This window comes from Miniopterus schreibersii, assembly GCF_964146895.1.
Source record: "Miniopterus schreibersii genome assembly, chromosome: 5".
Taxonomy (NCBI): domain Eukaryota; kingdom Metazoa; phylum Chordata; class Mammalia; order Chiroptera; family Miniopteridae; genus Miniopterus; species Miniopterus schreibersii.
The window spans coordinates 65,238,201-65,253,937 of record NC_138106.1 but is presented as its reverse complement, the minus strand read 5'-3'; the positions used below and the strand labels follow the sequence as shown (position 1 = coordinate 65,253,937).

General features: G+C 34.2%; 1 protein-coding gene across 8 annotated transcripts in view; it reads right to left on the bottom strand.

Moving 5' to 3' along the window:
• The window catches only part of TFG (trafficking from ER to golgi regulator), a 31,961-nt gene that overhangs the window by 14,614 nt on the left and 1,610 nt on the right, over window positions 1-15,737 (bottom strand). For 4 of the 8 annotated variants that reach the window (XM_081137888.1, XM_081137893.1, XM_081137887.1 and 1 more), the window contains exons 2-5: window positions 13,657-13,883; window positions 10,477-10,560; window positions 5,256-5,402; window positions 1,047-1,214 (exon numbers count right to left, since the gene is read on the bottom strand). In XM_081137888.1, coding sequence (XP_080994014.1) covers window positions 1,047-1,214; window positions 5,256-5,402; window positions 10,477-10,560; window positions 13,657-13,840 — 583 coding nt within the window. In that variant the 5' untranslated portion in view covers window positions 13,841-13,883. The remainder of the gene's footprint in view (window positions 1-1,046; window positions 1,215-5,255; window positions 5,403-10,476; window positions 10,561-13,656; window positions 13,884-15,737) is intronic. The other 4 variants (XM_081137891.1, XM_081137890.1, XM_081137889.1 and 1 more) reach the window with 1 other exon arrangement.

Here is a 15,737-nt window from a genome sequence, read left to right as displayed (position 1 = left end):
AAAAGAACCTAAAAGAATCCCAAATCAGTACAACATATTTACCACAATGTCCAGTTTTCAATAATAAACTATCAGGCAAGCAAAAGAATAGAAAAATGTGGCCATATTCGGGGGGGGGAACAGGCAAAAGAAATTGACTCCAAATTGGCCCAGATGTTAGATATAGCACACTAGTATTTCAAAGCAGCCATTATAAATATTTCTAAAGAACTAAACAAAAATACATTAAATGAATTAAAATGAAATAATCTTAATGAATGTAAAGGTAAGGAATCTCAACAGAAAAAAATAAACTATAAAAACAACCAAATGGAAATTCTAGAACTAAAAGCACAATAAAAACTCTCTAGAAAAGTTCAATAGCAGAATGGAAATGGCAGAAAGAATCAGTGAACTTGAAGAGCGTTCAATACAAATCACTCATTCTGAAGAACAAAGAAAAAAGAGTGGGGGGGGGGGAAAGAACCTCAGAGACCCATGGGACAAAATTAAACTCTCTAATGTATGGAACCCCAAAAGAAACAAGGAAGCAAAATAAAAAATTGAAGAAATTATGACAAAAAATAAAAAGGAAGAAATCATAGTATAGGTGTTGTTATAAGATTAAAAATATTCATATAAAAGCACTTTCTACACTAAAGCAATTTAACCAGAAATGTACATTTAAATTTCTCTAATTTCAGATCAGAAGAGAGACTAAGCCATCAAATATAATTTAATAATGAAATATGAAATATTATTATGAAAGGGTTCAGATTACAAAATTTACTTCCACTTTTGAGAAAATTTACCTAAACCAAATAGTGGTTATTCTAAGAAGAAGAGCATTCTACTAACTCGGAGAGGGCATGAGAAAGTCTTCCAGGAGCTGGAAATCACCTACATCTTGATAGTTGGTGTTTTATATAGGTGTATACACATGCAAAATTTACTGAACCTTAAGATTTGTGCACCTCACTATATTCAAATTATCCTTCTATTAGAGAAGGAAAGGGAGGTAAGGAAAGAGAGACCAAATGATGGATGGGAGGAAGACACTAACTTACCTGAAACCTGATCATCTGTTAAGCCAAACGCTGACATGACATTTTTACTGATTTCATCTTGGTTTTTTAAAGGATCAAAAGCTGACATACTTGCTGCCATAACCTGAGTAGACTGTTTTCCAGAAGAATCAGAAGCAGCAGGCTTTTCTTCCCTCCCATCCATAGTATCTATAAGAGGAAAAAACAAAAACTTGTTTCTATTTTATCTATACTCAGGGCTAGCATAGAAGATAGGGAAATACAGGGTGGAGCAAAAGTAGGTTTACAGCATTAGCATATAAAACACAGTTTATTCTTGTATTATCATTTATTCATTACTGTATTATTTTCCATATGAGCAACTGTAAACCTACTTTTGCCTATACTGTATACAGGGTGTCCCCAAAAAATGTATACACAATTTGAATAATTATTAATTCTAATGGGTTAAAACTGAAAAGAAATAAACATCAATTGAGCTATCAGCTGTTAAAGTGTATATACATTTTTGAGGGACACTCTGTATATGTATATATCGTCTGGAATGTTATTAGTAAGTATTTCTGAATACAGGATTATAAATCATTCTTCTTTATACTTATTTATATCTTTGTTTTTTTAATTAGGAAAAAAAGTCAAAAAGAAATACAAGATAAATAATAGCTTTTTCAAAAAACTGTATCAACATCCTTCCCTAAAAATTATTAGATGAAAAAAAAAATACAAGCTCCATAACAAACAGAGAAACACTTTTTTTTGGAGCCCCAAGAACTATATCCTAATATCAGATACATACTGGACACAACTTTATTTTGTAAAAGGAAAAGATATTAACTAAAGTTACAATAATCAACTTTTATGTTTTGTTTCTACTTGTCTATTACTAAATTACATGGAAATCCCAAGCCAACCAAAATACATTAAACACATACTTTTAACTTGCTATGTCTTTGTTTCAAATATTTATTACTTAATTAAATCCTTACAGATGAAATGATATGTGTCTGGGATTTGCTCAAAATAATATGAGAGGAGTGGAAATGTGTCAGAGTATAGATGACATGATGCTGATCATGACTTGATAATTGTTAAAGTTGGGTGTGGGTTCATGGGATTCATTAGAGTATTATGTCTACTTTTGTATAGACTTAAATTTTTTCATAATACAGTATTTTGAAAATAGAAAAATAAAATTTTAAACATTATGAGCAAGGTAAATTTAAAACCATGTTTTTCTTCTAAGATACTAAAGTATTCAATAGGTATTTATACTACTACTTGTAAAGGAAAGGGGTTCAAGAATAACCTACATTTTACAAATAGGAACCTACGGTCAAGACAAAATAAGATACCAAAAACAAAACAAAATATATTAGTAAGAATATTGCTAACCACTTACTCAACTAACAGATAATTATTTTCTGTTACCAGCAAGTAAATGAATATTAGTTATTAGATTACCTCTTTAATGAAGAAAACAATTTATCTTGTGAAAAAATATAAGTACTAAAGGGAATAAAAGCACACATGGGCTTGCAGCTCTCATTCATTCCTATCATTCCAGTGGTCACAGTAATATTTCCTAAATTTCTGGAAGAAAACTCCTACAAATACTCCTTTAAAATAAGTCCACCAGTTATCCATCTCCCTCACCAATTTTCCTTCCTCTAATACCAAGGCCACACCCCAAGAGCTATCACATCAATCTTACAAATTATTCCCCCTCACACTACTACCTATGCATCCTTCTACTTATTGCAAACTAAATGCATCAGAAAACACAATATATGTACGTAAGGTAGCCTACACATTATCTGACTCACAGAGGAAACAAGTGTCAAAGATGCAGTGCAGAGGTAGAGCACTGAAAAATATAGGTAGCTGCGTATTTCTGGGTTAGGGCAAGCCACAGGGTTCTAAAGAGTATGACAGGTGATTGACAGTTCTGTGGTCCAGACTTTCAGTTTCTGATACAGCTTTTTTGGCTTATTTTATGCTATTTTTCTTGAGAAGATTATTAAATTAGGAAATGTTTTAAGAGCTTACAAGCTTAGGAAATTTCATACAAGGCAGGTGGTCAAGAGGTAAATGATCTGCCTGGCCAGGCATAGCTCAGCAGTTGAGCACTGACCTAGGATCCAGGAGATCGCGGTTCAATTCCTGGTCAGGGCACATGCCCGGGTTGCGGACTTGATCCCCAGTAGGGGGCGTGCAGGAGGCAGCCGATCAATGACTCTCTCATCACTGATGTTTCTCTCTCTCTCTCTTTCCCTCTCCCTTCCTTTATCTGAAATCAATAAAGATATATTAAAAAAAAAAAAAAAGAGATAAATGATCTCACTAAGTACAGCACAGGAAACAAAAAATAAATTACAACCATCTTCAAAAATAAAGCACAGAAGTATTATTCGATTCATAAGATAACTCAGACGACAGTGACTACATGATGGCAATACAACAAAAACAATATGTGACACAATTTCCAAGATGCAGAAACCTTATCATCTTTTATATTAACATAGATGAGAAGTAAACATAAAAACATAAAAAAACTGATAAAGAAAAGTAGTCTAAATAGTGGCAAGAAATAAGTGAGAACAAAAAGGATGTTTCACCAAAACCAAAAAGCTTATAATTCTATTCTTTAGAGCAGAACACAGGCTACTGTAGGTCATTTTTGCACAGTACTGGCTATACATGTTGAATTTTTATCTAAGTTTCAAATTATTCTACAGATGTTAAAATCCCCTGAAATTATATGTAAATCCTGCTGTGTCAGCATTGATGAATTCTTCCGTGAAAATGGTCAAAAGTTTTCTTCAGACCCCCGACCTAAATTGGAGCTTTTTGTTTGGAGAGACAGGGTTCAAAATGGCAATTTGCTTTGACCTGAAATATAAAAAGTTTCAAAATAAAGAGGCCAGGAGAATCTCATTATGGTATTTTAGTAAATCTCTAACACGTTCTGAAATACAGAGGTGAAAATAGAAGTTTCTAATCAATCACCCAATATTTATTGAGCATCTACCAGTAACAGTTTTCCACATGGCTGGGGAAAGAGAAGGAAAACTATGGAAAATGCATCTTTATTTAAACTATAACTAAATTAAAGAAAGGAAACTAAACTCCAAAATTCAAATGGGGCAAAATAATAGAGTATCTCAGAACCCAAATGTTGCAAGGGATTACACAATGCCACTTTTTCACAAAATCATCTTCTGTTAAGCCTTCCATATGCGGTCATCCAGACTCAGAAAGTTTTAAACACATAAAACTTACACACAAGCACAAAAATTATTCTAAAAAGTTTATTTTTTTAAGTGCAACATCTAATATTAAAAGTTGAAGAAAGCAGATTTTTTTATTTTATTTTTTATTTTTTAAATATATCTTTATTGATTTCAGAGGGAGGAAAGGAGAGGGAGAGAGAGATAGAAACACCAATGATGAGAGAGTCATTGATCAAGCCCACAACCCGGGCATGTGCCCTGACCGGGAATCAAACCCTGATTGCCTGGATCCCAGGTCGACGCTCAACCGCTGAGCCACGCCCGGCCGGGCGAAAGCAGATTTTTTTAAAGCTACTTTCAAGTCATAATACATACTTAGAAGCTTCAGTCTACATTTTAAAATATATTTGGTCCCAAAATTATGTCAGTTCCAAATTTACTGATAAATCTTGCTTCATTTTAATATAAATAGCACATCTGTAAAATGGAAAAAAAATAAAGTTTTCTTTGCATATTTTAATTAAAAATTGTGTTTAAGATAAACTTTATAATATACCATTTGAATATACTAATCTAGAAACTACTTCACATACCAATTGAAATGAAATGATTTCAATTCCTAAGGTTCATTAATTATTGCACTGAAAAGGGTTCAAGAGTCAAAGGGTTCTGAAAACTGACCTATGTCACAAACCCAGGAGTCTAACAATAGCTATAAAACAATCACCCAGAGAGCACTTTAAAAACGGGACTCCTGGGCCCTGTCCTCCAAAAGGCCTATGATAAGATCTAGGAATTGGTATAATAAAATCTCCAGGGAACTCTGATGAACAGCCAGGTTTGGAAATACACGCATGAACACTAGCACAGAGGCAAGAATAAAAAGACGTGACAATGGGAGTGTTCTCCTACTCTACTAAAGGGTTTAAAAAAAAAAAAAAATTCTGCAAAAAGACGTAATAATAATTTTTTTTTTTTTTTAAGTGGATTCACAGTTTACCATTTTCAGGAATACTGGTGGAAGGTCCTGGTTCTCCAGGTGGTTCCAAGCAATCCAATAAGCGATTCACTTTATTTCGAAGTTCTATGAGTTCTCGACGGAGATATTTCACTTGACTTGATTCAAGGGGTCTTGGTTGGCCATTAACTGGAATAAAAGAGTTAATTTGCTTAAAATTAGGAAATGTTTTTGAATAAGTATATCAGCAAAATATGCACTAAGAAAAGATAAGTATAATTTCTTTAAAAAGTGAAACAAAATCAAACAAGATACCTATTGATGTCATTTGGATGATAACTTTTTAAGGAAAGAATTCTTCATTGCTAATAATTTACTTTTTGGAAAAAATAAATATTCATCAGTCTTTGCTGATGCCAGATCTATGGCTAATGATCACATGGTTTAAAAAGGTTTATTAGAAGAATTCAATGACAATAAAATAAAGATATATTTTAAATTAAAACCTATAGAAAGCTTTAACATAGTTTAATAGAAGTTACATACCTTCAAAAGCTCATTTTTACCCTATTCTTTTATATTCTTGAAATAATACAACAAACACCTTATTCTATACAAAAATGTTAAAAGGTATATGACTAATAGGTCTGTTATCCCTCTTGCCTACTTTTGACCTAAAAAAAAAAAAAAATACCTACCTAAAATAACTGACCTAAAAAAGCAACCTATTAAAACAAAAATATGCAGAATTAATGAATCCACACCAGTCCTTAAAAGTAGTTACAGTTGACCCTTGAACAACATGAATTTGAACTGTGCAGGCCCACTTACACACAAATATTTTTCAATAAACACAGTATATTTTCTCCTCCTTATGATTTTCTTAATAACATTTCCTTTTCTCTAGATTACTTTTCTATAGAATATAGTATATAATACATATAACATATACATAATGTGTTAATCGACTATTTGTGTTAACTGTGAGGCTTCCAATCAGCAGGCGGCTATTAGTAAAGGTTTTGGGGAGTCAAAAGTTACATACAGATTTCTGACTGGGTTGGGGGTTGATGCCCCTAACCACAGCACTGTTCAAGTCAATTGTACTTCCAAAAGCACTATGTTAGCACCAAAAAGTCAGAGATTATTCAATAATCATTGTTTGTTTGTTTTTAATGAAGGGAACATTACTTCATTTACCCATTCTGTCCAAATGACTTTCAGCTGACTTAAAAAACAAATCCTTCATCCAGCCACAAAGACTGTCAACACTGAGGTTATTTAAATAAAATTAAAAAAGTGACACAGGCTCTGAATACAAACCTCAAGATAGGGGTTTAAAAATTAAACTAAAGTGCTTTATGCATTGCTAGTACACATATATACAAATTCCTAAAGCACCATATTAGAAAAGGAAATCTATTTCAAAGTAAAGGTTCAGGATATATTTCAAACATCAAACCACTAATGAAAGCTTTTAGAACACAACCCACCAGTGTTTTACATACATCCTATATAGTTATGAGGAAATTCAATATCATCTCCTACCTATATCAATTAATTATTGCCTTTTATTGGGTTACTGGTTTTTCTCTAGTATCTGAAAAAGAGAAATGCAGCCAGGAACCAGCCTGGTACTGTAAGATCAGCCTTAGTGTTGCTAGAAGCTGCCCTGGCACTCAGGTAGGCTATGGTAGGTTCTCTTGCTGAACATGAAACAACTTCAAACACCAACAATCAGAACAGGTTACTCTGTTACTGTGATCAAGACAAAAACAAAGCCACTCCATAATCCTGTGAGAACTCAGACAAAAACAAGAACATTGAACAACCACAAAAATGACCAACCATCCTTGGCTAATATCAGTAACTGATACTATTTTAACAATTGAGCTTTAGCCTCAATTCATTCCTCCCACCTCTGGTTAAGATTTAGTAAGGTGCCTAATGACAGAACCACCCCTACCACTTCCTTGAACCTTAACCAAAATCACCTAACACAAGTCCAAGACATATGAAAAATCTTTTCTCGTGCTCTTACTGAGACAGCCCATGGTTCTCCATGGTGTTCATTCTCCCACTGCGAAGTATTTGTAGTTATGCCCCTTTTCATTGCTAATGGTGCTTATTTGTGCCTTTTTTTTCCGTAACTAGTTTGCTAAGTCAATTCCCTGATTTCTAGTTCATCTCTGCTGTTTATTATTTTCTTCCGTTCTAAGTTACTTGGGATTACTTTGTCCTTTTTGTATTTAAGACTATACATATAAAATTAATGTATATACACCCAACTTTGTTCAACTACAGCTGTGGTCCTGGCGGTCTTTGGCTAAAAGGCATAATCATCTGTCGTACCAGAACTTTTAAGAACCCAGTATATATATCCCTAATATGGTCTATGATCTGAAGTTATCTACTTAATGGGTTTTGGAACACCATGTGTTATAGAACACCCAATTAAAAGTTTAAATTCCCTATTTTAGCATTACAAACTTTTATTAGTGTGAGTGTAACTTTATGACTTTAAATGAATTCTTTCAAGCACACACAAAGACACACGCATTAAATACACATCTTCATTAAATCTTAACATTTTTCCACCTTTGCTCCTTATCATTAAGAAGTAAAACAATACAGATATAATTAAATCTCCCTGGCAGGCTCTCCCCGGCTAGCTCTCCCCCCTGCTTCATGATTTAAATTAAAATTTTATGTTTTTTCTATAATAATCTTAACTCATTAGATTTATCTCATTATCCTTTTGCTATAATTATAATTAGTATTTTAATTAATTGTATAATCCTTTTGTATTCGGGTATATAGCAATTATTCTATGTGTTAGTTACCCAATACAAGGTTAAAGACTTTCCTTCTATTCCTAGTTTGCTATGACTTTTTAACATGATTGGGGTCTGAATGCTTTTTCTTTTAGAGAAGACTGTTCAGGTTTTCCCCTTTAACTTTATGGAAAGTAGTATTAATAAATTTTATTTAAATCAATCTTGTATTCCTAGAATGAAAAATCTTGTTAATGATATGTTTTAATATTTACTGCTGACTTTATTATTTAGTATTTGTATCTATGTTTATGTGAGACTGGTCTGCATTTTCTGTGGGTGGTTTACATGTTAAACTTATATTAACCTCATAAAATGAGATTCCCCCTTTGCCTATTCTCTGGAATAATTTGTATAATTTGGGATCATCTGTTCCTTAAATATTCAGTAGAATAATTGGTTTGATTTTTTCAATGTTAATTGGGACAAATTTGCCATTTTTGAAATATTTATATATTAAATTCACCTAGAAAATTGTCCGTCACCTGAGTTTTCAAACTGAAAGTTATTCACAGTAGTCATAATATAGATTTTTAAAGTTCAACTATATTTTATAGTTTTGCCCTTTTATTTCTAATATTGCTTATTTGTGCCTTCTTTTTCTTTAACTAATCTTACTAGAGATTTGCTAATTTTATCTTCTCAAAATTGTTAATCCTATCAATTCCCTGATTTGTAGGTTATTTCTGCTCTTTTATTATTTTCTTCCAAGGTATTTGGGCTTACTTTGTCTTTTTGTATTTAAGGTTATAAAGATCCCTTCAAGTTAGCTTCAGCATACTCTAAACACTTATTATGTAGAAGTCATCACTTATTTCTAATTCCCATTATGATTTCTTCTTTGACTTATTTTAAAAGCATATTTTTAACTTCAAAAGTATGGAAATTTGGGTTATTGTTTTTGTCTAAAGGTTTCTAATGAGGCTGGAGAATATGATCTCTAGGGTATCTCTGATATTTAGTGAGATTTGTTGAAAAACCCAATATATGGTCAACTTTTATAAATGTCCATATATACTCAAAAACCTGTATCCTTTCCTGGTTGACAGATGCACAAGATCAACCTTTTATCTGTTTTGTTCAAATTTTCTCTATCCTTACTAATTTTGAGCCTACCTGACCTATCAGTTTCTGAGAGAAGAGTATTAAAGCAACTCTCTGACCACACACAAGATCTACAACAGTCCCCAAGGTCAGCTGGGCATTTCTTTTACAGGGAGCAGGGAACAAAGGCTAGAAAAAACTGGTTCTGAGGAAAAGGAATGAAAAGGTGGAGGTGGCAGTATTCACATTGCAGATCAGAGAATCTTTTACATGGAAGTCAGTCTATTTTCAGGAGTGGTGGGTAAGAAGGGGTTGCATGCTGGCTCAGTATGAGGGTGAGTCAAAGTTTAGGGGGCTGAAGAAAGAAGAAAGACTAAGAAAAGTTTGGTCAAGTCAAGACAGCCAGTGCCCGGCTGGGTGTGGCTCAGGGGTTGAGCATCCACCTAGGATTCAGGAGATGGAGGTTCGATTCCTGCTTCGGGCACACACCCGGGTTGCAGGCTCGATCCCCAGTTAGGGGCCTGCATGAGGCAGCCGATCATTGACGACTCTCTAGTCATTGATGTTTCTCTCTCTCTCTCTCTCCCTCCTCCTCTCCATTCCTCTCTCCGAAATCAATAAAGATGTATTTTTAAAAATATTTTAAAAAAAAAGATAGCCAGTATTTTGTTCACATTAGTCAGTGAGTACAATCAGTTCAGCTAATCATGTATCAGACAGGAAGAATGGGTATTCGAAGGGTCTGTTTATGACCGTGTCATAGATAAATGAGGGAGCATCAATGAGTCACATCTAAATCACATGGGGAAGATGGTTCCTTGCTGTAAACCCTTTCAGGAGCACAAAGGGGTGGGGGGATTTTTTTAACCGCTGGTTTCCAGAATCTCAGGGTTCAGGTTCAAGTTCAACATTTCAAGAGTCACAGGGTTCAAGTTCAACATTGTCAGAATGAGGGGAAATCTCTCCACCAATTCAATCAGAGGCTGAAGAGGTACAGTTATAAGGAGACGCTGGGTTCTCAGGTGAGCTCACACCTAGCTCCCAGCTTTTTCTGAACAGGGTAGAGAGGCATTTAGAGGTGGGGCCTGCCACAGGAAAGAGGCAGCCACATGAGGCAGGTAACACCAAGATCAGACAGGGCCACTACCCACAGATTTAGAATAATTGAGCAGATGAGGAATTTTAAACATGACTACTTTCTATTAATCATAAACATATGATTATAGTTTTACATATATATAATTAAGCCTTAATAATTCAAAAATCCCGATACAGTTGAAAACTTATCATTTAATTCTGAGTCTTTAAAAGGAAAAAAGCTAGAAAGTCTTTAATAAAAATACAAAGAATAAAATAGTAAATTCATTAAAAAGTTTACCACTTACCAAATAATGTCAGTTTCAGTATTCTACTACATTGAATTGCAAAGGAAAGGTCAGAACTATCAAAAATTGTTATAAGATCTCCATCTGGACAAAAAAAAAAAAAAAAAAGAAAGAAATGAGTTTCAGACTTCCATCAGGAGTAAACTAGGATATACATTAAATTAAAACCCCAAACCCATATTGCACAGCATAATTAGTCCCCCATAAAAACCTTAAACAAACATTAAGGGATCTAGGAAAAATGTATTTAGTCAAAAAAATACTAAATCAATTTTGCTTATTATTACTCTTATAACAAGGTATTTATCTTAAGGAAGAACCAAAACATAGCAAACATTAATGCATTAAGTCATCTTTTACTAGTCATCGGGAGATATAGGGTAGTAATACCACAAGTTACTGGTCCAGATTAACATCTTTCCATTCTAGAAAATTTAAATATTTATCAAAAGTTAAAGTAATAAAGATTCTCAAGATTCAAATTTTAATTCTGAGTACAGTAAAACATCCCTGACACAAATGGCAGAGAAGCCATATATAACAGTAACTAAAAGTACTACAAAAAATTTTTTTCAGAATCGCCCTAATGAATGGGTAGACACTAGAGTCTTTCAGGTCACTGGCCATTTTAAGGTGAAAGTTATCAACTCACCCCCCCCCCCCCCAAAAATTCATATACACCAGAATCTGAAATCCCCTAGATCCCAAGGATAAAGAATACAATAATTAGCATATCAATTGCCTGTTTCAAAAGCTTTCAAAGGGCAAGGGAAGAAAATGTTCTCTAGAGCAAGCAAGAACAGAAAAGCAGCCACAGGCAATGAGTTGGTCAGGGGCCTGGTTCAGGGTATCTTCATAGACAGTTGGGTTGGACAGGGAGTTTAGTCCTTGGGAGGTTGAGAGGCTGCTCTGCTACATCAACTTTAACAACTGACTGAGCAGATCTGGCAAAAGTTGGCAATAAAAGCCATAACAGAGAATTTTATCATTGTTTTTAGTTATTTACAACCAGACCCACTTCTTGTAATAAACATATCTAACGTTCAACTTCAAGGATTCTATTCATAAACACATTTTTAACGAAAATACAGAATACACGCAAAAGAAGAAAATTTTCTCTGTCCTTTTTCTTTCCTAAATTCCACAACAGAAACAGAGTACCTTTGATGGCAAAAACTTTACCTAAGCCAGCGGAACACAGGTTATAAACACAAATCTGTACAATTCAAAACACTTAAAAATACTATGAAAAGCAAACTTATGTAGTACCTAGATGTAGAGCACAAAGTTTCAACGATGAGGACACCCTAAGGTAGAGGTCCACAAACTGCAACCAATGGATAAATACTTTTTAAAAATGCAAACTAAAAATGGTCCTTACACTTTTAAAAGGTTTTAAAGAAAAGATAGTAAGACAGAGGACTTATGTGATAATGCTAAAATATTTATCTGATCCTTTAAAGAAAAAGCTGGCTCACCCTAACCTAAACAAAAATAAGGGAATTAAGAGAAAGCCAGATAAAGAGTTTAAGATACGCCAAGTTTGAGGTAAAAATAAAGCATCTCAAGAAGTAAAATATATGTATTTTTATATACATATCAAATTATAATGTGATCAAATTAAAGCACATATTTGGAAATCAAAGAGGTGAAAGTCAGTGTATTGTAAATAGATGACATTACTAAGGAAAAGAACAGGAAGAAAATTGATCTCCTCTATTGTTCCTTATCATAGGTAACCCTCAAAAATTAGTTTTGGGTACCGTTACAGCATACATCATAAAAAAAGGAGAATTACACATGTAATTCTTAGCTGATCATCAGTGATTTACACTCACCTTCCACAGTGTAAGCTGCTGGAAGTTACCAGAGACATTTCCCAACCCACTCACTGACACCCAGCTCTGGCAGATGTTATGTGAGTAGAAATTATATACACCAACTCCAGGACTAGAGGTACAATCGCCCATGTGTTCCTCTACACTTTATCTCCATCCATCTGCTTACTGGATGCCAATGCTGAAGGTGAGCTTGTAAGCCATGTGTTAAACACAGAGTTGCTGTCCCCTGGGTCCCTGAATGATTTCTTGAGTGTTAAACCACTGAGATTTAAAAATTTCTATTATAATAGCTGCCATTACTTTAAGCCAACAGACACAGAGAAGAAGCTATTAATGAAAAGACCAAAACTGGGACAGCACAATGTCAGATGTTAAGGAATAAGAGTACTTAACACAGGATGGTATGGAATAGCAGTGCCAAGTATTGAGGTCAAAGTGAAACAGAATGGAAACAAATTCAGCAGTAAGAAAGATACTGGTATCATCTAAAGTACAATTTCAGTAGAGATGTTAACAAAGAAAACAGGTTTAAAGAAAAGGAAATAAAGACAGTCTACTACTATAATTCCACTGTGTGTTTGATAAAACATTTATCACGTTAAAACCCATCTCCATAAAAATAGTTTTGTGGTCAAATGAGTCTGGGAATAAGGCATGCTGTAAACTGACTATACAGCAGCATAAATTCCTGCAACAAAGATACACATTTGTCTTTGTTTAAACAAGTTTTCCCATGCTTAGTTGACAATGGAATCCTTTTTCATTCAATATCTACTAATAGGCCTTTCAATTTGGGAAATATGAGTGAAAGTGTGGTTTTAAAAGTAAAAAGGAAGCCAGAATTGCATAGGCAGAAGAGAAAAAGAATGCTTCTAAAAATATGTGACAGTGTTCTATCACTTAAAACCCCTTCTAATAATAATATCCTTTAGCTATTTTTAACTTATAAAAGAATAACTACATAAACATCCCATCAAATAAAAGTGGGCATTCAAATTACCATGAAAGGAAACAGAATTTTTATTGAGATAGTTCAATGAAATATTGGCAAAGGAACATATATAATACTTAATGTTTTTATTTTTTTTAATATATATTTTATTGATTTCAGAGAGAGGAAGGGAGAGGGAGAGAGAGACAGAAGCATCAATGATGAGACACTCACTGATCAGCTGCCTCCTGTACGCCCCCTACCAGGGATCGAGACTGCAACCCAAGCATGTGCCCTGCCCTAGAATCCAATTGAGATCTCCTGGATCATACGCTGATTCTTAACTGCTAAGCCATGCCAGCCTGGCAATACTTACATTTTTAAAACTAATTTCAGAAACATTCTTACCTTCATCTTTATACTTTATTATAACTTCATCATTACTCAGAAGTTTTCCTCTGAAAACTCGCTGCATCATTAGAACTAATTCATCATAAGTAATATCTTCATTATGAATGGGAATTCGTCGAATATCCTCTCCAAGTTGAGCTTTGATGATTAGCTTCCCACTTAGGTCCAACTGCCCATTCATGGTGGACTCCAGGATGTTAGATATATACAATTCTAGGGAAAGACTGATAAAACGGTTTTGATGACTCAACAGTTATAAAACATATCTTAAAAGTTGGAAACCGAAGCTATTATTAGAATCTAAGAAATTCTGATCATACAAGAGATTCACTGTATCAGTTACCATTTTTGTATTAAAATGGTCTGGAGATTACTTTATTATGTGCACAAGAAAAGAAGTTTCATTGTTTTATGTCTATATTATTTCATCTACATTTTAAACTGCTTATCTGACATTACCATTTAGATTTCTATTTTAACATGTCTAAAAACAAACTCCTGGTCTACTGCCCCAAATCTGCTTCTCCTATAGTCTTTGCCATCTCAGTTAGTGACAATTCCTTCCTTCCAGTGTTTAAGATTATATATATGTGTGTGTGTGTGTATATATATATATATATATATATATATATATATATAATATATATATCCCTCTCTTTTCCTCACACCTTACAAATCTAAAATCTAGTTGCCACTACCTTTAAAACATCTCTAGAATCCAGTCCTTTCACTGCCTTCACTTCTAATCAGCTTGAGTCAAGCCACCATCATCTTTTGCCTGAATTATTGCAACAGACTCCAAACTGGCCAGCCTGTTTTTTTACCTTTGCCCCCTGTTGCTCTATTCCCAACACACCAGGCCTATCTCTTCTTTTCAAGACCAACATGTTCTTGAATACATTACCTATAACCACTGAGCATTTCCCTAGCATCAACTCTTTCTTCCTTCTGCCCCAAGAAAATGATCCTACAATCTCCTACTGGCTACATTCTGGTTTCAGCCTCATACTTTACTACTGGCAGCTTTCTGTTTTCTCTTAAATTTGTGACTTCATTAACATCATACTTGGTTTTCATAGTTCTCTACAATTATTTTCTGTGTGTGTGAGAGAGGGAGAGAAAGCACCCCACCTGTCCCCCAACACATCTCAACCCTTAAAATACTTAATCATGAATCAATTCATGAATATTACATATAAATGCCCTATGCCTTTCCAACTATTCCTTAAATGAATGTCTCTAGACACCCCCAACATCCTTTGAACAGATTACATTTTATTAATGTTTAATGCCCCATCTTAAAATGGGACGTAAAGTACGGAATCTAACACTCTAAGGTCAGTTCATAACAGAATGGATTGTGTTCCACAATCTGGATGCTGTGCTTATGTTAATATAAAATAAGAATACAGTTAGTTTTTTATTTGCAAACTCTCACAAGGGACTTATCATGAAGCCTATAATTAACTGAAACCTCTATACAACCTCTTCACCAGTTAGCCACGCCTGACCTCTTCATTCAGGAAAAACTTACCAGAATACCTACTATGTGCCAAGCTCTGAAGCATAATTACTTTAACAAGATGGTGAAGATTCCACCTTGTTTGCCTTGCAGCCTGAGAGTAATAAAGAACCTCAGTAAAACAACAATGTTATGTTCTACTACCTACAGGTTGTGTAAATCAGCAATAATGCAGCTAAGGACCAGGGCTTAATTTCAGCAAGATGGTACTATCTATTCTCAGCAGCACCTAGAATAGAACCTGACATAGAGTAGATGAAAACTTGTTTTTGTTCTCTGAACAAAAGATGATAAATGATAAAGTTCTGATAAGGAACTGGGAGAAGAAAGCTGTACTATCAGGTCAGCTCCTAAGACAAACCTTCGCAATGCGCAATGTACCTTCTTTATATGGCTAGAAGTGACTCCCCGAAACAGACATACCCCTAATTAAAAATTTCCATCAGATATTATTGATAGAATGTATGTCCGTTTGATTGTAGGGGGATTCTTGCTCACCAATGGATCTGAAAGCATGAGTCTCTTTCACTTTGTATCTGCCATGTTTGCCTGCAAA